Genomic DNA, 24,365 nt, shown 5'->3' with positions numbered 1-24,365 from the left:
AGCAGTTCCACTGAAGCTACATTTTGTAATTGCCACTTTTTGGCTGCCTTTCCTAAACGCCTCATTTAAAACGTGTACAAAATATCGTATTAGTTAAGGGTGAGGCAATTTTTTTTTAATGGACGTTCCTGCTTTCACTCTTGTTACCATTTATCTGACTCTGTATGTGCTCAATGAGGTCCAGTGAAGACACACCCATAGCTTCAATTATTTCTCAACAACAAACATTATTATTACTATTCTTATATTACATCAACATTATATCATTTTATTATACTATATCATACTAGTTTCTATTACTCATACATTCGGAAAACATATAATTAAAACCTATCCTTTATTACTTAATTACTGTGATATTACATTTGTGCCGTTTTACGAACCGCCCGCTTAGTAGCTTAAAGGTCTCCATGTGTCGGTCTCGAACGAGAGCCGGCGTCTGTGCTTACCCGCTGGACAACAAAGGAGCTCGCCGTGTGCATTACCTGTGGTAATAGTTAGCTGCGGTCAGTGTTGCTACTATTGGCCAGTACACGCTCTGGGCAGTTTGTCTTCCACCGCCGTCTTCCCCCTCCAGCCGCTATTCGATATATGCGTGCTCCTTTACTTTTTGTGCGGATATGCTCCTGAGATTGTCAACGGACTGTATGTACTTGATTGGCGTCTGCGTTTAACGTTGCCTAGCTAATGCATTCGCCTTAAATTTGGCGCTCGTATCGATGCTGAGTACAGTAGGGTCGGTAATGCTCCTTGGAGGGTCAATTCGCTTGGGGTTTTTGTGCCATCTAGTCGGGAGCCAAAACAACAGGAAGAGAGGATAATATAAAAGACAACGACAACAATTATAAACAAAAAAGAAGTGACGAACGGAAGCCAACAATTTGTGTCAGTATCATTCACTCCCATTCGAGCGCAACAGTGGCATCACACACAGCGTTACCTATCGTTGTGGCCTCTATCATCGTCGGTCCAGTCAAGAAAAGGTAGCAAAGGGATCACGCACATCGCTGCCCTGCGTTTAGCGCTGTTGTAGCAATAATTGTGGTATATGTGGTTACAGCAGGAAGAACCTGACATCTCGAGGTGTTGGGTTGCCTAACAACGGCCTAGCCCAGTTCCCGTAGCTTGGTGGCGTGCTTGGCTCATCGGTTAACTATTTGAGTGATCACATCATCAGCTGCCAGAGTGATCTATAAGCAATAATACGTTCACAGTTTTACTATGGCCTCACCAGATTTCGCACAAAGTGTCCAGGAGTTTAAAGAGATCACTGGTGCAGATGACAATCTAGCCACACAAATGCTACAGATCTGTCAAGGTAATCTTCAGATGGCAATCAATATGCACGTTGATGGTGGGGGTATTGATATCGGTGCAGAGGATACGACCCGGCCACCGAGCCCTCCACCTCCCAGCCCCCCGTTGGCAGCCGATTTTCCGTCGGCGAACTCTGGTAATCCGGCTGCCGGCTCCTCGAACGGTGAATATGTGCGCCCACCGTTGCCACCGAAGCAAGAAGTCCTTGTGGAATCATTCAGCTACGGAGCAGGATTTGGTGAGATCGACACGTCGTCTGGTGGTAGCCGGAGAGGTAACCGAGGTATTGTGGAACCGTTCCGGGATCTCCGTCGCGAGGCCCAACTGCAAGAGGAACACATGGAACGCGGTGTAGGTGGCCTGGAAAATTTAACGTCAGCCGCCCGAAGAGCTACCGCGCTCGAAGATCTATTCCGGCCCCCGCTAGACCTTATGTTCAAAGGGACATTGGACGGTGCCCGCGAAGAGGGCCGTCGTCGGAATAAATGGGTACTAGTAAATGTTGTCGACCCAACGAACTTTCCGTGTCAAGCGCTTAACCGAGACGTGTGGAGCGCTAGTTTAGTGAAGGATATAATTAAGGACAGCTTTATCTTTTGGCAGGTGTACAGCACATCGGAAGACGGCTCGAAATACAGTCGCTTCTATCCAATTGAGACGTACCCACATGTCGCTGTCCTCGACCCACGAACTGGGGAGCGGCAGCTGTATTGGTCAAAGATGGACGCGTGCACCTTCGCCGAACGCGTGACAGACTTTCTTGGTCGTAAGCCGTGCCCTGACCACTCATCGTTAAGCGCCTCGAGCACGGAAGCATCCGGTACTTTAGGTACAGCGCCACCATTAAAGAAGCCGAAAAGTAATTCTGCTATCCCACCGTCGATTGAAGAGATGGATGAAGATGAGCAGATGAAGGCGGCTATTGCAGCGTCGCTTCAGGGCCAATCCGTCGAAGCACAGAGCGATGCCGAGTCGCTAAAGATTGCCAGTGAAAGCTATACGAAGTACTTAGGCCCCGAGACCGACCCCAAGTCGGAGCTCATGTTCCGTTATCCTGACGGCGAACGGCGGGTTCACTCATTCCCATCGACGTCCCGGTTACGCGCGCTCACATTGTTCGCGCACGAACAGGGCTTCGCTGAAAGTAGCCACGAACTTGTCACCAACTATCCACGAAGAAATCTGTCAGAGTTGGATTCAACATTGATGCTCAATGAAGTTGGACTGTTCCCTAAGGAAACGATCTTCATTCAGCTGCGCTCCGCTTAAATGCCCAGTGCTGAAGAATAAAAGGATCTTGTTCAATGATACGACTGATAATAGTAATAATGATGATAATAATAAGAAGATACAGACTAAAACAAATGAAGAAACAGATAAAGAAAAAAAGGGAGGGGAAAAGGCACGGTTTACTAACAACAAACAGTAAAGAAACACTGAAACACACGATAAAAACATACATACACGATTGACTACCTTTCTAAGTTCAGCAAGTACGTTCAGACCAAAAGACAGATCAACAGACAGACCTTGTATCCTGTGCACTGCTTTATTTCGTGGAAATCACCTACGCGGCAAGAGAGAACGTCAACATGCAAGTAAATGAACAGCTGCGGAAGCCCAAACAGCCACCAGCCGCGCGTCTTCACAAGCAGCAACTACAACGACATCAATTGCACGGAAATAATTAAAAGGTGATGACCAGTGAATGAGAAAGAGATACAAAAAAAGCTAAAGAGAGAGTTCTGTAATTGTACGAAAAAGGAATTATGAAAACTAGTGAAACCGTCTCCCCGCTTTGTTCGGGGGCAAAAAAAAAACAAATACAACTTCAGATGTCGGCAGCAGATGGAATGAATCAAAAGTGTGAATAAAAAGTGTGTATCCGGTCGTACCTGCAGTCGCAGTGTTCCACCAAACCGAGCGAAACTCAGCGTCATGGATTCATTAGCTTCGTATGAGAGATAAGTGAATTGGGTCTTTATTTGGCTTAGTACTTCACAGGAGCATTGTTTAGGTCTGCGGGCCGATAAACCAGTTGGGGCGAAACGGAAACGAACAGAATTGGTTCTGTGCTAAATCCACTAGGTAGCTTCAACAACAAAAGAAGAACTAAGTCATGAGCTTCCCTATTTATGATAATATGTGTGATCTAAGTTGTGGGTTTGCTGGCGCCTTTATTCATTCCCGCCAGTCGAAATTCAAATCGGGTAAAACAAGACCTAAAAGCGTTGATAGCTAAGAGATGCCATTGTAAGTCGGTTGTATTAATAGTGGTTTGAAGTTGAACCGAATTTGTATTTCAACCAACTAGTGATAATATATATATCACTGATATATGACGTGAAGCTGAAGTTTTGTTTCAGAGGGTTGCGACCTTTCTAAATTAATAGTTGATCTAAAATTCAATTCGGTTAGCAGCAGTCGTTTGCCACGTTGCTTGTTTATTTCTAATTAGCGGCGACGGTGGCAGCACTAGCATCGTGATATCTGTGAATCGGTATTCGTTGAGTGACAAAAGCTAATCCAGTACAAATACTTGAATTTCAAGCGATGGTAGGAATATAATATTGCTGATAATAACAGTAGCATTTATTAGTTAATAATTGTGGCTGCGTTTCAATCGACGGTTAGCTCGGCAACAACAGAATGAACAACCGGAATCCAGCCTGCTATGCCAGTAGCAATAGCAGCAACGGCGGCGGCGGCGGCGACGATGACAGATACAGCCATAGTCACAGAAATAGGTAGCGTTTCTTAATAGCAACAATAACGGTCGTAACATTACGACGGCAGCCATGACGATGCTGTCATATGAACTATCACACACATCTATTTACCTGTAGTAGCTCCAGCAGCGCAAAGGGTACTGGTCGTGCTTATGGCGGTCATTGTACGCGGTACGCATTGCGTGTAGACTTCTGCGCAGTGAGTAACTGCGCGTGCTTGGTTAGCGAGCTTTCGGCCACTAACAGGACAGTAATCAGTTAAACAACATCGCTACGATGTCCGAGCAGAGAAGGAGAGCGTTGTCGCCACTTGACTAGCCGTAGTCAGCCATCAGCAATAGCAAACCTACTCTAAGCTAGCTTGCAGCAGTGTCGCCGTTCGTTCGCCATTGGCGTCTCTTTGACTTTTTGCAATAGTGCTCACAATTGTAGTTGCTGTAATAGTTACAATAGCGTTCTGTGTAGCAAAGTATATACGCGTCAATTCTGTTGCGCCATAAATCCGCAGTCGAGTCGGCGAAAACAGAACCTGATGACCGATAGCAGGCGTTATAGTGCGACAGGCATGTAGCCAAAGGTCTACGGAACCATGAGCTAAGGACCTAGCAAAACCGTATGGCGACCCAAACCGTAGGCCACACTCAGATAGTGGCTTCAATACGGCACGAAATGTTCTGCTCTGCATTATTCTGCGGTGCGTGCGTGCGCGCGCAGCCATCGAATACTCTGAAATGATAACAAAGTCCTGTACACTCTCATTATACATTAGAGAACTTTTGTGTGACGGATGATGACGATGTTGCGATTGACGCTAAGATTTTCTGTTTATGGTCACCGGTGGACTTTTTTCCGGTCGCCTTATAAGATAATAAGGACTGTATAGAGTGACGTAGAATAGGTAATCACCAATGTTTTGCTGGTCAATGTGGTTCTTCAGCAACTGGTTCTACCATAATGTGTTCTACTTTATGCTAGAATTATTCTAATAGATCGAATAGAAGTAGTCTAATGCAGTAGAAAAAAGCAGTGCATTTTCGTACTCCTCTATGCGTCGGACCCCTCATTCGCTTCCTGCCTCCGACCCCCCCCCCCCGCCCTTATGAGAACTCCGTCGGACGCAAAGACTGCGAAAGAGATAATGAATGAAGGCAGAGCTAACAAACAAAATGACAAACTAACAAGTGAACTGATCAACGCTCCTACAGATGACAAAGACAAGCCGCAGAAGATTCGCAACGAGACGAGTATGGCACGGCAGATCTACTGGCACGTATCAACGCACTGTCATACTAAAAACCAACGAAATAACGCTAGTTGTATGGAGAGAGCCGTCGGAATAGGCCAGCAGCAGCAGCTCTGCTGCTATACATTTGTCCATCCACCCGCAACCCGTCGCTGAGGCTGTCGACGCCAGTATGCCTGCTTAGCTTACGAAGTTCATTGTTTGATAAAGTTGCCGACAGGTGGAGCTACCAGTAGCGAATACGCCAACGAAACAGAATATAATACAAAACGAAAACAGGAGAAAGAGTAGGAGAACGGGAGCGCTTCTACGAGTGAGCGGGAGTTACAAAGAGTGAAAAAGCAGCACGCATGCTTCAGTGGAGGGCGGCGAGGTTATAGCGACGGCTTTGGCGGTGCTGGTGGGAGTAGGCGCCGTGTCAACGCAACGTTAACGACGTCAGCGATGTCGCCAGTGCTTACCGCTTACTACAACTACCACAAGGAGCAAATATTACCTACAATTTTTGTTGCTGCTGCTGCTACTTGGCGTTATGCAGAGCGGCCCACACTAGCAGTCGCTGCTGCTACGGCGGCCGCGGTACACTGTATAGGCTAGCGACGGCGACGAATGCGGCGGCAGCCACGACCACAGCAGCAGCGGAGGCGGCCGTCTGAAGCGCCACCACGCGCGCTTCTGCTGCCTGTTCCAAACGGCCTGTAGCTGTTACTGGTGCTGCTGGTTTGCTGGTTGTTTGCTTACTCGGTCGGTCGCTGACTGGCGCTTGCTGGTTGTGTCTTGCCGCCGCTGCTAGTGCCAGCGCCGCCGTTACTGCCTCGCCAGCGCCATCCGGCGGGCGCTCGCTTGACTCCTCTGCGGAGCGCAGAACTCTGGGAGCGGTTGCCGATGCCGGTACCCAACGTGTGACGCTGGCGAGGACAGCTGTGCGCCCGCGATATAGCTGTTTGTGTCGTGCCGCTTGTAGCGATATGATGATCGTTGTATCTGCGCGACGTCGCAATGGTCGGCTTACGGGCCGGCCGATTAGCCAAGCATCGATGTGTATTGGGCGTCCATTTAGTGCTTTGTGCGGCAACGTGTACCGAATAGAAGAACAGAAGCAGCAGCAGCAGCAGCAGTCATAGTCGTCATAGTATAGTGGCGGCGGCGGCGGCGGCAGCGGCAGCAGTAGCAGGGTCCGATATAGTTTAACGATGCTATGGTATACAATCAAATGCCTAGTACGATTACATGACGGTAGAGTACTCTGTCCTGCCGTCGAAGTTACAAGTGCTGGTGCCTGTTATTTCATTTAGCTCGAACGTTGCGTATGGCGGTGATCTCTGCACGCTGCGCTCCGGTGAGGCCAGGCTGCTAGGCCAATGCTGGTAGCAGTGCTGGCTATCGCTTTTGTGTGACAGCCTTGATGCAGGCAGTCTCCACGTACAACTTGCAATTGTAGCACGACGCTATTAGTTGTTGTCGCTGATGATGCTGGTGAATGTTATTATTGGTATCGCTGCTGTTGTGCATTAGATTTACGACGAGTGCAGTGGCGACAGCCGTGTGCGACTGCTGCTGCTATTGGTTACAGTGGAGTCGGCGATGTGCTTCGGCGTGTTCACCTCTTCCATCGTCGTGTATGGCCGGTCGGTTGACCTTATGTAACGTAACAGCTATACGTGCTACGGTTGCGTGTTTAGCTCTTATAGTTGTTCAACATTGTTTGGAATGAGTCTAGAGTGCGTACGTCAATGAGTGAAAAAAGAAAGTGAGTACTGGCTGTAGGTCGTGTCGTGAAGCGACCGACGTTCACTGGCACTTTCGTGTCGCGGAGTGTGTTTATCGTGTCGCCGTCGTAATACCCCAACCGTTCACAAGCGCGAATGAGCCAGCCCGCCAACAACGACGACGACGACGACTATGACAGGGGAATCTTGAAGTGGTGAGCCGGACGCCTATTTAGTGGTTTAAGCAGTCCGTGGACGACAGCTTTCCCATTTTCGTGTGTGTATAAGGAATGCGTGCATGGTGTATACGCCATGTAAGATAATATAGGTGATAACTAACAAGCATTAATTGAGCTGGTCGTGACCATTTGTGAGGCAGTTGTCTTGTTCCCTCCACCTCGCGTGAGCAGTACCGCGTCTCTTCGACACGTGCGTTCAAGACGGGGAAGGAGAATTAACATTGAGTGTACGTATGATGTGCCAGTGTTGTTAAAAAAATCCTGCTTTTCCTCTGGAAGTTTGCGTTTTCAATGGTGGCTTATTGGCCGGGAAGGCTTCTAGATTGGCAATTTAGCCATAACAGCTTTCAAAGTGGTTTCGTATTTCGTCTTTTGTTTAATGTAGAACTTTTATTTTGAAAAATGAAAAAGGGGATTCTGTTTGATGTTCGAAAAAGGTGCGATCGTACGCTTGAATTTAAATCCATATTGGCAAAAAAACAAAAATCAAAGTAATAATTCATAAATGAAGCATTAAATCAGCCCCTGTTGGCATTCAACGTAGAGAACTGGATGTGCCAACTACTATCAGTAAAACGCTATTTTCTTCTTCCGATCACAACTAACAACAGACCAGTTATATCAATTCAATACGGTTTCCTCCTCTCCACCCCGCAATTATTTGTAATAGATTGATGGAATCCTTTTTTGACGATAAAAAAAGTCAATCATTTGTTGCCAGCTAATGACGAGGCTATATCATCCGCTTATTCACTTACCATCATCACTACTCCGACCAACGATTGTATTTATCGCCTATGCGATATATAAATCAGTGCCATCCCTGACCTTCTGGGCTCGCTGACGACCCGGGGCCACTCCCTGCGAGATCCGCTATACCGATCAGCGGCGGCACGGTATGTTGTGTAGAAGATGCGTTTGTATCTTTGGATCTTTAAATGTGTGGTTGTGAGCGGTTGTGTGTTTTTGTGTCAGTGGGAAGAGCAGGGCAAGGGAGGGGCAGCTGGGCTCATAATCGCATCATACGCGTATAACTGTTCTGTTCCATTTCAATATACCTGTTTGCCGTTGTTGTTGTTTTGAGTAGTAGTGCTTGTTGGTGCTTACCGACCGATAACTTTATTGTCTTTTGATATTTACGCGCTGGCAGCGGTAATAGCGACGCCTTTTACTCAACTCAGTTTTCTCCTCGTTAATCACTGTACCGCTATAATGAGCGTCGTTGTACGATGATATATTCCATCGTTATTATTATTCCGTTATGCTCGTGCTTGGTCGATGGGTCGCATCTCGGCCCGTTCTTTTGCCCCTCAGTTACGACGTCGCTGGCAGCCAGTAGCAGTAATGCTGCTAGAGTGGCCTACACGATTGTTTCAGTCATCAGAGTCAGGCTGGCAGCCTCTGTCTCTCATCTGTCTGTACGGTCCCTCTGGTTGTGTCATGCGATTAAGTAAGCACAAAAAGAGGACTACCATTATGTGCCAGAGCAATCGGTGGATGTTTGTCGGAACAAGAGTCGCCTGCGTTTGCTGTATACCCCAAAGAACGGGTAATGCAGCGTCTCCGAACTTAACCGAGGGCCATAGCGAACCAGGGGATGGTTGCGCTGCTTCCATTGCTATAGGAAAGAGGCATGGCCACCGTCACCACACAGAGGCTGCTGGTGCTCCGCTACTGTTGCTGCTACCGATGCTGTTGGTATCGCTTCAGTGCGTCACAACAAACAACATTAAACACTTCCCTTACTACACACTAATGGGACCGCGGACGGATAGGCGAATACTCAGTATAGATCTTGTGCGTGATGCCAGCGTCGTTAGTAGTCGCTGCTACCGCGGCGTTCAGACTGGCCCTTACATATATATTATAACAGAGTGCGGTTTTCCATGGTTTGGCTATCGTCGGCGTCAATAGCGGCGACTGCTCGGATGTTCGATATTTCTGTCTGTCCGTATTTATCAACTATACAATTACTGCCCCACTGTTCCTTCTGTGCGAGGGTATAGTTTGTCTATAATATGTAACATTCGCCCTTCTCACTGTTTATCGTTCTCTGTATTTGTATGCGCGTGCGTGCGGCGTGATCTGTGCTGTGTCTTGCTGCTGATGCAAGCTGATGGTGGTGGTGGTGAGTAGTGGCTCACGCGTCTCTACCCCTATGTGGTGATTCTCTATGAGTGAGCTCCGCTGTATACCAAAGCAAGCAAGTAGACGTAGATAAATGGACTACTCTGTCTGTCCGTGTCTACGAAACCGAACGTCCACGTAAACGGACATACAATCAGCCAGCTATTACTAATGGACAGAGTCCAAGTAGAAGCCTGATAGAAATAGAAACGCTAGTGGCAGAGATAGTACAGAGAGGTACAATTAGTCGTATAATCATCTACGTAGTTATAATCATAATAATAAAAACAATACAAATTAAAAGAACAAGAATGGATAAGCGAACGTGGTATGCACCAAACGTGTTTATGTGCCTGCCTCCATTTGATTCTACAACATCTGCATACGTATACTGTTATGAAGGTAGCCGAAGTAGCAGTTGCATCTGTTTATTATGTTTTTTGTTGTTGAGCCGCTGCTGGCTGTGACGTTGCTGTCTTCGTTGTTGCCCTCACATGGTCGTTGTTACCACCGTCACGATGATGTATCTTAGACCCTTTACCGTGCTGCTGCTACTGCTAATCCTAATACGGTCACTGCAAAAATTCACAAGAAGAAATTCTGTATGTTATGATCCGTTAGTCCTGAGTATCGATAGGACTTCCTCCCCACGATCTACGTTTTTATTGTATTCGGAGAAAAAGCGGACGGATAGCGATACCCGTTATCGAGTGTGTAGTGTAGTTTGCTATCCTTGTAGTACGGGGCTGAGCTAGACAGGGAAGCTGCCGACCACCGGCATATAGGGGCAGTTACACCTTTTAGTGTCATATCTCTCTGTTTTGTTGCCAACAGCAGCAGCAGCAGCAGCAGCAGCACTCAACTAAGCCTCCGTTGGTTTACCTTACGTTCATCGTTGCCATTTTCTTCTTTAGTGGAACATGCGAGGAAAGAAAAAAAGAGATTGTGGAAGGGCGCGTTTTCCTCTTTACCTACCAGGCTACGTAAGCAGGCGCCCAAGACCTGGCCAAAGGTCCAGCAGCTTTATGCTAAGACAGCTGGACCTGGCTTGAGTCCCATGGAACGCTCCCTCCGTTCGTACAAAGCACCAACATCATTACTACAACTGTATGCCAATGCTGCAGGCATAGATGGAAGAATGCCAGAAGCTGTAAGAAAGAAGTGAGTGACCATGGTGGGCGCTCCTCGTCGCTGATCTCTGTTTGTTTCTAGTCTACACTATACTACCCACATAAGTACACAGCCAGCTTTCTATCAAACATCTACGACGGTACGATGCTGCCAAATGGAGGCAAGGAGGGTTGCTGCCGACCGTACTACCGCTATTATAGCGCAACTAACAAGCATGATCATCGTTGCCGCCCAGAATCGGCTTGTTGTGGCTCGTAGCTCTACGTAGTCTGTAGTACCATCGCGATTAGACAGCTTATAAGAGAATGTAGGAGAACGAGCAGAACCTGGCGCACCATTGGCCATTGCTGGTCGACGAAGGGAAAACCCTCGTCCACTAGTAATGGCCTCGAAAGGGAGGCTGGATTATATATACGGCACAGCCATCATCACGGTAGTATCGCACTACACTGCGATCGCTTTCCAACATGTCACGCATGTCCTAGCGTGCTGGGCGGGTATATATATAAACTTATATGTGCGTATGGTGCATTAGGAACCGTTCCAATGTTCTGCTGTACTCTTTTCCCGGGCCATGTGCTCGATATGTCTATCTGTGAACTACTACCGCTATACGACAGCTTAAGCTATTCATTTTCCCTCAGTGCTCTACTGCGCACACATAGGAGCAAGCACTCAGCTGTTACGCTCTACGCTTAGTCAGGAGAGGCAGTAGGAGAACTTAAAACGCCAATGAGAGGGCGCTGGAGGGCCAAGCACAGGCAATGAACAACAACAATAAGTACAGCAGCAGCGGCCGCCATATGCAGCCAACCAGCAGCCTGTGAGAGCAGCACTACGTTGCTTTTGCTGCTGGATCGTCGCCAGCAGCACGACCACTACAGCAGTCACTGCTGACAGCGACTAATTCGTTGGCGCTCGACGTGACGCCAGCTCTGACTACTGACGACTAGCGACTACATACCTATATGCTGCCGGCTACTATGACTAGCTGTGGGCTGTAGCTCTTCCGACGACGGTGCAGACAGATCTTCCTATGCTTTTCTTCCTTTTGGCTTCTTTCTTGCTGTTGCCGCTTAGCTTTTAGGCTTGGGCTCTCCTACTTGATCCTCTCATTCGTTTGGTTCGTAGTTGATCGGAACAACGAAGGAATGGACGATTCTTCCCTGGCCTCCGTCGCTTTGCTGTTCTCCTCAACAGCGACCGCGCCAGCAGTCGCGATAGCGGCACCATCACCTCCATCTTATGCCCATACCCACATACGCTCGCACGCATAGATACGAACCCATACGGTATTCCCTTCAGGCGTGTTCCTCCGCTAGTTGTGCTTCTTTGTCGTCGTCGTAGCGGGCGTAGCACACAACAGCGACAGCCGCAGGCGGCGTGTTGTAGTAAGTAGGACTCTGATATGCTGGTATGTTGTCCAGTTTCAAGGAGTGAACACATTCGTCCTTGCTTTGCCTGGCCTGTCGGCGGGGCTAGCGTATTGCTTGCTACCATTGCTAAATACACACATGTCTGCAGGAAGACGTACCATTGCTATTATTACTGCTTCTTTTGCTACTGACTCTGTGCGCAGTTGCAGATTCTCTATTTCGTTCTTTGTGCAGCAGCGCTCCCGTAGAGACAACCAGAGTAGAGAGATGAAGGTGGTAGATGTAATAGTGAAGGCGGTGCTGGTGAAAATATTATGTTCCGTTCACAGAGAAGCTCTCCTGCGTAGCGTGTTTCTGCTGCTGTACGAAGAACGAATATACAGCGTTGTGAATTGACATATCCTTATTCTCCTCGTTGTTGTTTCTATCGTCTGGATAGTTGACGTGACTACGTGCCCTGAGGTGTGTGCATGTGTTGGCGTGCTCTGTTCCCTAGACGTAGCTGGCAGGTCCTGTCGGTTTTCGAGAGCAGCGAGAAAGAGCCCGGTCGTATACGCACGAACTCTTGAGGCACTTCCTCTAAGCAGTGCAGTATGCGCTGAACGTGTTTAAACGGAAAGCGAATTTTCAGGTACCTGGTACACTATTCAAGATTTCTCATCATGGAGGTCTATGTTGGTCGTTCATGAAATTAGTATGAAGTTTTTCAACGTTTTCTTAATATGCCGTTTCATACGGATGATCGTGTCAATTTCGACTGTGAACATGCTTGAGCAGTGCTGTATTGTTTGAGGCGGATCTGTAAATTGATTTATACATGAAATGTATTTCGTTTAGGACATACCGACATTAGCCGGACTAAGTTTCGTATGGTAGTGGCGTGTCAGATGCGGTTGCATGATTTCGTAATCTTGGAAGATACAATGCGTAGTGATCTGATGCGTACATAGCGCAATGTAACAAATGTCTTCAGATCCTTAAGTGTTCACACACAACTTATTCGTGGAAAATATCGGTGCTACAAGTAATGTCAGTTCTATTAAATGCTGTATCGATGGCCTTCGACTCCTCGGAAACTGTGCTCAAAACTCGAGAAGTATCATTGAGACCCTTACAAACTCGTCATGAAGGTGTTTTATGGGCACGTATGGTACTATTTGCGCAGATATACAGTCGTACAGATATGTCATGCCCTTTTATGTTTGTTTGCCTTTTCGAGGAATCGTTTGACTGTGTGTTTGTTGCTCTACAGTCTGCAATCGAATATCGCAAGTCTTTGAAGATTTAATCGTCGCATCCTTTCCATCCATCTGTCAGCCATAGCCCCCGTAGGGGCCACCGATGGGTTGTGTACCACTGGCACTATTACCGCCAGCAGCATTCGCGGCATTCGTTCCTTTACGAGTCGAGCCGCGGTGAACACGACACGAAACCGACGGGGAGGAGAGAAAGATACGGCTGTGGCTGGCTATCCTCTATAGTTGGTGAACAGCCCCAGCCACAGTTTGATCAGCAGACAGCACACGCTGATTCTGGACAGCACAACAATTCCCAACGAACAGCGAATGGCAAGTAACAGAGCGTGGTATGACAACGCTCCGGCAGGAGACACTGTTGGTAATACCGCTGCTATAGGAGGAGATGACAGAGGTGGACATGGTGCTAGCGAACAAAGCAGCAGCAGTAGGCCTAGCGACTGCAGCGCTCCAGAATAGTGTATGGAGCAGGACCGGACTGGCTGCGGTACGGCCGATATAAGCAGCAGGATCAGATTCGACTCTCAGATCAGGCCGAAGCCGCTCCGCGCTTCGCTTGGCGCAGTGCCTCGAGTACAACTCGTGTTCCATTTACCGTACTCGACTAATTGAACTTTGCTGGGATTGCATCATTGACTATTGATTTTACAGACTAGACTGTGGGAGAGAATACGATTAGACCCTATTCTAGCTAGTAAGTTTAAATAGTTAGCCAGGAATGAACTAGTCAAGCGAGTGGCGGTCCTTCCGTTGCGTTCTATATTATTTTGCTTTGTCTGGTGATATACGATAGATAGCGGTTACCTGACAGAGTAGCAAAGATTATTTTCTATACTGTTCGGATGCTATATAAGGAAAACTTCTAAGCTTTTTCTAGCTTCGAGAAAAAAGATACAAGTTTATATGCGCAGATAATTAAGACAGGGCAACTCGCGTTACTTATGATCAGTATTCATCTCTGCTTCAGCGGCTATACGCAGAAGTCAGAATTTAAAGAACTAAAGGTGAACAAGGCTTGATTAGTGCATAAATAGATTGTAGACTAGATTCGAGATAGCGACAGCTAGAAGACGACCGCATTCGAAAAACGCACGCTGAAACAGACTTCATGTTCAACAAAGATATCTGTTTTACACTCAAGAGTCAAAAACTCGTTGAAAAATGGATCAATGCGATGCCAAAATTCGATAGAGCATCCTCAGAAAATCTTACGTGCATGTATTCTCGGATTTTTTCTGTGGAACTGTTACTTCATTGGCTTTTGCGTGACTTCCACAATCATGCGTTCCGTGTTCCAGTATCGGATTTAGCTTCTGCATTAGTTCATATTGCTCTGATGAAGCAGAGGGGGTAGGTAAAATTTTCTTTGTGCAAAATTTAACATGGAATGCTGCGACTTCGAGGAGTGTATTGTGGGTGAAGGATTTCTCTGAGTGAAGCCATGCGCCAGCTACTATTGAAAGAGATAACAACGGCAGCCTCTTTGAACCAAGCTAAATCTACCATAACGGCGTACAAGATCAACAATGAAACGCTTCCCAATCGATGTGTACGTGTCGGAGTAAACAGATATTCCGAAATGGACCATGTAACTGCCTCATTAGTGTGTGAAGTTCCGATGCCGTGTAAATGACTTCATGCGGAGAATGAAAGAAAGGTCTTGGTTCTGTGATTCGGAGTGCCTTTGTTAAAGGAGAAGTGCGCCTGAATTCTAGGTTAAGGTGCCGCTATTAAGGCACGAGGAAGAGCTCTGAGTAACAAAGAAGGTCAAAGTTTCATTAGTGCTTGTGTTCACGTAAGTATCGATATGTCCACGAGGAAACGCATATCGGTGGCTATTTGTGAGTTTCCGTGATCGGTTATTCTGAAACAACAGTTGCTGCGATGGAGGAGAATAGAGAATGATGAAGAGCAAACGGCTTTGATAATAATGCCCGAATGGAAAACAAGTTAAATAAAAGATTTTAGTCAGATATTGGGAACCGCCATCTGAACTGAATTTCGTTCAGCGTTGCCGTTCTGTTGAAGCGTCCTATGAAAGAAGACATACAAACATAATTAAGAGCACCTCAATAACACAGTTGTAACAATTAATGAAATATGCACACAAGACAACAGGAATTTGGGAACTATTGAGGCATATGGATGAATCGAACTGGAATAAATAGTCAAGTGAGTTTAAACACACCGTATAAGTAAATGATTCTCTCCCTCTCTCTCGCTATATATATATATATATATATATATATATATATATATATATATATTGCGAGAAGAAGCGATAATATACGCGTAATATTATATAACTAATAATATTAATAAGAATATTATAAAAATAAGAAAAAGAACAGAACAATAAATAGAAGTAAAAAAATAATATTGCAGATTGTGGCAACGATGACGATTATAACTATAATAATGCTACTAACAGTAATATAGTGACTATGTGCAAGTAAAAAAAATTATTTGTAAATAAAAAAAGATAGCCACTTGGTTTTGAAAGGTGCCCAAAAGTAAAGAAGTGTTTTTCTACTGCAACCTCACTCTATAATACTCCTATATTCTATGTAGTAGTAATGAATGAATAAAACTTGTAGCCAGAGAGTTTACGCAGAGCCGTGCGTCCAGTGGTTTTGTTATTTGTAGGCAAAAGTATTAATATATATGTATCAATATGCGGGTCAAATGAGTTATATCAGCGCGAAAAGCTATTGAGTGGTCAGATAGATGATTGGGCGACATCGTATTTTTCGGAGTGCGATGCGTTCCTGTTCTCTCAATAAAATGAACTAGAAACTAAAGAAATTGCTGAAATTTATTGCAAAGTAAGTTTTGAATTTCTTCTTGAAAATCAAACGACGTCATACTACGATCTATTTTTTTTTTTTTATTAAATTTGAAACTGTCTCTAGTCGCTAAATGTATTATATGCGAGTATTATATAAAATAACGTTGTGATCTATACGTTCACCGTGATCTGGTGATGTCAAATGCATTCTGTCTTATTTAAGTTGCTTTAGCACAAAGTTTTCACACTTAGACTCACATAGTTATACGTATACTGTATATTGTTTTCTGTGTAATTCTGTTTGTTCACTGTGGAGGCATCGAAGTAAAGTTACTTAGTCAACTTTTTAACGACACGCAAGGTTGACAATAAACATGTAATCGACTTATTCCTTAATAAGTTTAACTTAAGTAAGTTTATTTAACATAACACGCGTTACTTAGAAGACTTTGTTGTTGGAAGCTAGACTTGAATATATAGTAAAATCTTGTGGCCTCACTTACTTCGAGTCCTTTTCTCGGGTTAGTAATGCACGGTATTGCTCAACAATGATTGACAACAACGACAGACTGTTAAGTTGTTTTGCCTTTAATTATTATTCATAGTCAATCATAAATTCCCAAAATATTTTGAAAAAGAGAATCTTGCGGCAATTTACTAATAAATGATACTCAAAATGTAACAATAAGGTACACGCAAATATCTAGATAGGAACAGGTACCTACATTTTACTTTTGTTAGTCCCTATTACAGCCCTATGTCATGATAGACATATTTAACATTATTGAGATTTAATCGCGTAACACTTACAGCTTGAGTTACTAAAATTTGTGTTTTTATTTCAGATTGGCTTTCGTTCTTCATTCTTCTTTCGTTACTCCGTTTTGCTCGTCGTTATATTTCTCAACAGGATTTGATATCTAATTTAAGCTTACCGCTCACGTAGAGATCTAATTTTTGTCGGATTCCGTATCTATATTAACTTTTAGAAAGAAGGCAGTGAAGAAAATGGCACTAAGCAACGTATCTATCTATCGAAGTCTTGATCTAATAATTTTGTGCTTAGTGATCTTTATATCTTTTATACTCTTCTTATTAAGGATCAGTCTAACAGGCTAGCACATAGCAAGTATAAATCGTCAAGTTATGATTCAGTTTATCAATTCAGGTTATTTTAGTTTGTTTCTAAGCTCATCATCGATCCAAAATATTATAGTAATTGAAAGTACATCCAGAGTAACTTTTTATGAAAAATACTCTAATAAACTTATTAAATTTGGCTGTCGCTCATGTGTACCATGGCTTAATATTTTCAGTTATACGATTCAGTGATGTTAATCCAGTGAAATGCAGTTTGTTAGTTTCCGTCCTTACAATGCCGTTGACAACGAATGCAAAATAAAAACTGATCTCACAGACCTTCGTGCCTTATGCTATAGAGTAGCTAGATCTTACTGACGTCGCCATTATCGGTTATCACTACTGTCTTCGTTTGTTTCGTTTGACCTCATCTTCGTGGTTCTGTTCGCGTAGAAGTTGATCTTTTTTGCAACGGTCACACTCCCACTTTGCCTTTATCAATGGAATTATTTAAAAGATTGTACGTCCTTTTTCACTCCTATTTGTCATCTGCGTTCTAACGTTCTTTCTAAGTGCACCCTTCTCAGTTTGTCCCCCCCCCCCCGTCCCCCGTCCCCCGTCCCCCTCCCCCGCCCTTCTCTGTCTTTTCTTTTCTGTAAATTTTCTCAAAGGCAACTTCTACATTATTCGGCTCTCTTAATTTTACGGTCATCTCCGAACATCCTTGTAAGAAGTGTTCCTAAAACTTCACCACTCATTCTAAGTTACTTTCTCCTGTTTTGACAGACTATTCTGCACTTATTTCTCCTGTTTCGTCTTTTATCAATTAACACAAAAACTACATGACCCCCAGCATCATAATCAGCTGCAACCAACGTTTAGCCAATAGCTAGAGGTTACGTTTGATACGACAACCTACATTCTATCCTATGAGCTAAACAAAGGAAGCGCCCGATGCCTTTTCTACTGCATCCAACAACAACAAACGAAAGGTCGGGTCGACGTGTCGGCGCCCGCTTGTTCACTTCGACCCATCCGTCCACAACCTTCACCAACCTAAACGCCTACTCTATGTGTTCCTCTCACTCAAGCACAACGTCCTTCAATGACCAACTGATCTACCCAGTCTATCCAGCACGATCCCACGATTCCTTCATCACACGGTATCCCCAGTCTCTCCGTCTGTACAACTTAACTATCGATCTACCTACACCCACTCACCCACGCATCATCTACCTATTCTTCTACAACTTCGTAAGTTTCTCGAATTGTGTACCACTGTACTGAAACTGCTACGCTTTCCCGTGGATTTTATCAAAACTACCTACCTACCTACTTGCCTACCCGGTGCGTTCGTTGTTAAGTAGTGGTGTTATGTTTGCTTTTAATTAGAAGGATTTTTTTAACTTTGTTTTAAACACGCGTATGATAGAGTGAATCAAGTTCAGGTCACATCATGTCAAGTGTAAGGTTTCCACATTGCTTTATTTGTCGTTTATTGATTTAATATTTATCCATATCTTGATTTAGTTTGCTTTACAACGTCTTAGTTTCGTATCCATGCTGTTCAGAACTTCGAAGATTAATTCCATTTCATTATTAGACGGTTAATACGCTTAATGTTTCTATTTGTTCATCATCTGGCAGGCGTCAACCATAAGGACAATGGTACACCAAGCGTACTAATAATATTTCCTGCTATACACTGTCCCAATTGCACTCAACCCCAGGTTTCAGGCAACTTCTCGCTGCCTTGACACCCTTTCACCCTCTCCAATCCTTCGATGAATTCACAGTGTTGCACATGAAGCGTACACCCTCTATTTTGGTTGGGAGTTTGCGTTACTTCTATTCTTATAGCTTCGTCAAACCTCGGCTTGTTTGCCTTTAGTAATGATTTTGTCGTTGTTATTTTTTTCTGTTTTTCGTTTTCTCATTATGTACTTCGTTGTTCTCGTTTTTGGTTGACGCGATTCGTTTGCAACGTGGCACCCGCCGTTCATCGCCATCATGCAATTGTTCCGTGATAATCCATTTAGGGACGAGTTTAGGTACAGTGAGCATCCTTAGGAAAGGTTTGGCACAACTTCAAGCCTTGTCGTTATTTTCGCTAGCGGCCCAACAGGCTCAGGCAGGGGCGGCTGGGGCCCAGGAACCTACATCGTCGACACCTAATTCGCCCTCAATTCGACGCGGAGGAAAGATCTGCTCGATTTGTGGTTACCAGGCGTCAGGAACTACGGCATTGGAAGCGCATATACGCGTCCATACAGGTTGGTGGCTTGTGGGTTTTGAGTTTAACTTTTTTCCAAGTTAAAATTTTTTTCTCGATTCTCCTCAAACACGTATTTTTATGCAACCTTCATGCCTGCTTCGATCCAAAACGTCGTTAATTTCAAATGGGGATTCTTTCGAAAGTCAAACTAGCTTCTTATCGAGTCTAGAATTGGAAGAGGGTTATTTTTGTTTTCCCGCGTCTAGAAATTTTCATTTTGAGACGTTCCGGTAGCATGGACTGGAATGGCCAATAGGCAAGGACGAACCGAGCACACTCGCAGTGGATGAAAATGGGAGGCCAAGGCTTTTTTACATTTTTATCGTATACATACAATGTGAAATTAAACGACATGTATGAATTATGGAGTAGCGACTAAAAAACAAATCTAGAGAACGGGCTTCGAGTTCTCAGGTTAAGCCTGTTCTGAACTTGCCCAATATGATCTAGACACTTCCGTGTTTGTGTAAATACAACTGCTTTTTGCCTCATGCAAAAACCCTAACTTATCGGGGTCACCAATCCCTGTTGTCTGATTAGTTCTGTATCTGATATGACAGCGACAGTGGGTATACGTGTTCGCGATTGTTTCAAGGGTATTTATCAGGGGCCAAGTTGATTTTTGCTGAAGGCATTTCATATTGAGTATACTACTCTAACCGCCTGACCATCGGCGATATTGGGCTCCCATAGATGACATGATATTATACGAAGGTGGTATAGTATCCTATACTTTGTCAACCACGTGAAAACATGATTTGCGAGGTTGGGAGATCCGGATGCTGCAAATTTCAGTTGTTTAGTGTTCTAGGTATGCTAAACGATTTAAGAGGCTCTGCTCGATGGTTTTCTACTAAAATTGTAGACAATTTTGTATACAGCTGAGTCAAGTATTGGCATTAGACGCGTTCCTCTATGTAAGCAAGGTATTTAGTTCTTTAGATAGGTTGAGAAATGATTGATTAGATTCGTATCCTGAAATTATTGCAGATTCCAGGAAGCGCAGTTTTTATCACCATTAATTATAAGTGCGTATATTTATTTAATTTGAAAAGCTCTTATACTTAATGAGTCATGTCTTGAATTTGCACGGCAAACAAATTGAGCTGAGTCACCGTACACGATTAGGTATCGTTTGATATTCCGACTAGGTATTTTAACCAAGCAAAAAGTAAGTGGATGAAGATCTGGCGGACCAGGATATACCTTAAGCTGTGGAGTTATGTAGCTGTTTAATAATATTCATTAGCATCTATCACTGCGTGAAGATAGACGCGAACCAAAAGCTCGAATTGATTACCGGCTAGACAGCTCATTCAGGACTCATCTTTGCCCGAACCACAGTTATTTACAGCGTTTCAACTTGTCCTCGTGAATCAAGTAAATAGAGAGAATCTAATCTGTAGCAATAGCTTACAATTTCGTGCATAGGGTTTTGTATTATATAATGAATTGAATCAATCGTGTGCGTGATCAAAAATAGTAGCCCGCATGGGCACCGCGTTGCGAAGTACGCGGGGAAGACAGCATGTAGTTACTTGCTGTGAACTCTCTGCGTTATTCCAGATCAAAGTGAAGTGGGATTTGGTGGTCCGTCAAAAACAAAGTAACACTTATTTAGTTAGTTAAACACTTGCTCTGCGTACTCGACGTTTAGAGTGTATAAATGTCAAAGCTATTCGTGTTTGTGACCAACCATAAAAATCAGATTTTTTTTTAGTAGAAAGAAAATGTTATGGATACTTAACCATATCTATCAATATGGTACGTCGACTTCAGACGTCCAACTTAGACAGGGCCATTTTGCCGAGTTTTGTGTTGACCTCTAATGATGTACTCACCGCAACCTATTTGCCGTTTAATCAATGACGGACTCTTTGAATTTATTTACGATCTACAAATAAGAGAACATGGGCAATTAAAACGATAAGCTTTTTCCACGGAACCACAATTCCCTAGAAGTTTACCGATGTGCTTAGGGCATAGTAGAAATGTATTGTTTTGTTTGACTTGTTTGTGACATGTTTTCCTCCACTCCGTTCAGTTTTCACATCGTCAGAGTCTAAAACGATATTCTTAGCAAGCGCGCAGCCTAGTAAACATCGAAGTTCTTTTCACAGGTACTAGTAGTTAACGCTGTTAACTTTATATGATGACGCTGTGGCATTCACTTCTACGATAACGTTCTGTTAGTTTTCTGTACCTAATATTGCTTCTGCTGTTGTATGTGGCGCAAAGAGGTAATGGGTGACCCTGTATCTGTCAGTTGTTGTTTCTATCCGTATGTCATTAGCTGTTGCGACGGCTGCAGTTCTGATTTCTATCGACTATTTCTAACATTATTAGACATGCATACGTTTTGAATATCAATAGGAGTTAGCTTACTTTTGTTTGAACATCTGAGTCTATTTAGACTCAGACAAACTTCACTCGATCGCTTGTCAACTACTAAAAGTAAAATGCTCCTTCTGTCGTTGTCCGATGAGGTAGCGATAGTCAAGAATGGAAAAACAGAAATTGCAGAGCCGCCCTGATGGCGCTCAGGGGCAGTGGCGCCAAGGCAGAAAGGATAAAACGGCTGAGTAAGTTGACTAATGGCTGACTAGGAAAGCTAGGCATGGAACGTCATTTCAGCATCAGAACCTAATCGACTGGGGGCCAGCAGCAGCAGTAATAGCGTAAAGCGCAATTGCTCTATCGTATGCATAACAAATAATCGACAAATCTTCAATGGTAAATGAAGCGTTGGTAATGATAGTAAACGTTTTTATATTGTCACTAATTTGGTTCTGTCTGGCGTCGATATTTATCATGCATGCAGTGACGGAGGAGTGTTTTGAATAAAACAAATGCGGTTACATAAATATATACAGTTAGATATAGTACAGGAGAATTTTGTGGACACTAATCAAAATATTATGCAGTGTTATAAAGAAGTGACATGACTGACGCTTACCGTTATTTTTACGTGTAATTAGCTACTAAGGAGCAGGCAAAGAAGAAGGGATACGATTGAATCAGAATATATATTCAGGGTAAAAGTTAAGGAGCATTGCTTCTGCAGCTCTGACCATCATGCTGATAAACCATTGAAAGCTACGAAAAATGTAGTATGACAACGGCCGTAACGCATCTTTCGTTATCGTAAACGATTGGAGGGGCGCACATAATATCCCATCGGCGCCAATAACAATGCCACTGATCTGTGGTTAGAAGGCGAGTTGCCGTTTGTAGCAGAGCGAACCTCTTTAGCAGACGAACCTCTTTAGCAGCGGATAGAAATAAAAACTCATTAGGCCAACTACAAAGCCTGAAAAGGTAACCTCAATTAATGGAATGAATAGGCGATCCTGCTTCTTCTCTAGTTTTTGAATCGATTATTTTCACCTTAGTGGGGCACTGTTTGGCAGCGGCAGGCGAGTGAGCTTATACCGAGCATAAATAGCGCTAACTTTGTAGGGTTGAGATAATTTTGGTGCTCGTACGGTTACAATTCGTAAACAAAATTAATGTAGTTAAATAAGAATAAATAAAAAATGTAGTTAAAGTGTTTTGACACTTTTTTTTAAAAATAAATCAACGTCCAGCTCAATGAAATTGGTCAGTAATAAGCGAGAATTGTAATCGATTCGAAGTAAATAAAAACAAATTCGTGTTCTTTTTTTCTGTCGACGTTCTAGTTGAATAACAATTCTGATCAATTGTTCAAGTTTATGCGCCGATCGCCGTACTAATGGTCGAAACATTTTGAAGTGGTGAGCAACTGAGAAGACGCTATAGTGATTTTATAGTTTTGAAAGGAGCAAAGAAAAATAAATGCTATAACACCGAAGCACATTACGACGACAATACTACTTAATAGCAACGGCAATAATGAAGACAATAATGACTGGTACCGTTATTTTTGACGCTATAATGTCAAAATGTACCACGATGAAGTGACTCATGCAAATGGCTGCCGCGCGCCAAGGGAAACTGCGTAAGATCGCTCATAAGTGGTCGAAGCAAACAAATGCAAGTTAGGCGTAACGACAGCAGGAAGTCGACACATTTCTTGCTTGTTATCCTTGCCGCTAACTGCCTTTTATTCCTATTCTATCTGCCGTAATACCTGCTTGCGCATTTATACTCCCCCCTCCCTCTCCCTCCCCCCTCTCTCTCTCTCGATATATATGTATATGTTTGTGTCCTGACGAAACCTGTGTGGTATACAGTAAGATAGAGGATATTCTGCAGGATCGATTTACGTCCGAAAAATAAGGAAAGCGGCCTTTTAGCTCAGCAACTGCAACTATCCCAGTGTGTGAGAATAGCACGAATGCGTTGCACATCTTTGCTATAGGCAGCCCTGAACGACAATGAAAATTAGAGTATTGACCTGCCTTTGTTCCTTGGCGAGTTTTAAAAAATAATAATCAAGCCGAAGCTGGCGATAGCTGGCCAAATAAGCGACTGTATTGGACCAGTCACAGTCTGAACTTTGCGTATAGATGCTTTGTAGCGGTGCGTTGGCACTCTTAACACAGCCTTGACTGGCTTCATTACTAGTGCCACGATACTGATCTGTGGCGTTGGTAATATGCCTATGCCGCCATGTGTACATATACATGTGGCACATTGTTAGCAGCAGTGACAGCTGCAGGAGTATTCGAAATGCTGGCAAGAGTAATGGGATCGGCGTCAGCTGTCGCGAAGTAGTACTCGTGACGGTGGCGTTAGTACGGGTACGTTTGATCAGCGTTGTTTTCGCTGCTGCTACTGCTGTTACACAGTTGGCCATTGCGCTAGTTTGCACTGAGTTCAAGTGTACTCGCACGCCGTTAGGAGCACGGGGGTACGGCTATCAGTCTTAGGCACAATCAAGAAAAGATGGATAAATGGCTGGTTCAGGATAATGTGAGTGGCTCCATGCTACAACTGGCATCGTACAACGTGTCCATCGAGGACGCTATGACCGTCGAGATACAACGGAGCAAGTAGAAAGTGAATAGTGTCTGCTGGCGCCAGCAGAGACGCCGGCGACGTCTATACGCTAGGTGTGCACGCATGAAGCAAGTGTCTCTACTAGCAGCAACGACCGGCTGCATCATTGTAT

The 24,365-nt window shown here is 44.2% G+C and overlaps 1 protein-coding gene and 1 long non-coding RNA gene across 2 annotated transcripts in view; both read left to right on the top strand.

Moving 5' to 3' along the window:
* Positions 1–262: 262 nt before the first annotated feature.
* On the top strand, positions 263–15,748 carry LOC111259020 (UBX domain-containing protein 7). Its single transcript, XM_022830686.2, has one exon. It carries the CDS (start codon positions 1,222–1,224, stop codon positions 2,584–2,586), a length of 1,365 nt encoding a protein of 454 aa, XP_022686421.1. The 5' UTR covers positions 263–1,221; the 3' UTR covers positions 2,587–15,748.
* Positions 15,749–17,647: 1,899 nt separating this feature from the next.
* LOC111259023 (uncharacterized) overlaps positions 17,648–24,365 on the top strand; it is a 24,580-nt gene continuing 17,862 nt past the window's right edge. Inside the window, exon 1 of the long non-coding RNA XR_015310406.1 lies at positions 17,648–19,268. This is a non-coding gene — a long non-coding RNA (uncharacterized LOC111259023). The remainder of the gene's footprint in view (positions 19,269–24,365) is intronic.

This window comes from Varroa jacobsoni, unplaced genomic scaffold (assembly GCF_002532875.2).
Source record: "Varroa jacobsoni isolate VJ856 unplaced genomic scaffold, vjacob_1.0 scaffold_287, whole genome shotgun sequence".
Classification (NCBI taxonomy): domain Eukaryota; kingdom Metazoa; phylum Arthropoda; class Arachnida; order Mesostigmata; family Varroidae; genus Varroa; species Varroa jacobsoni.
Note: the sequence above shows the minus strand (reverse complement) of the source record. Positions and strands in the feature narration are given on the sequence as shown.

Excerpts from the sequence above, each read along its gene's own strand:
- LOC111259020 (XM_022830686.2), top strand. The coding sequence starts at position 1,222 with ATGGCCTCACCAGATTTCGCACAAAGTGTCCAGGAGTTTAAAGAGATC.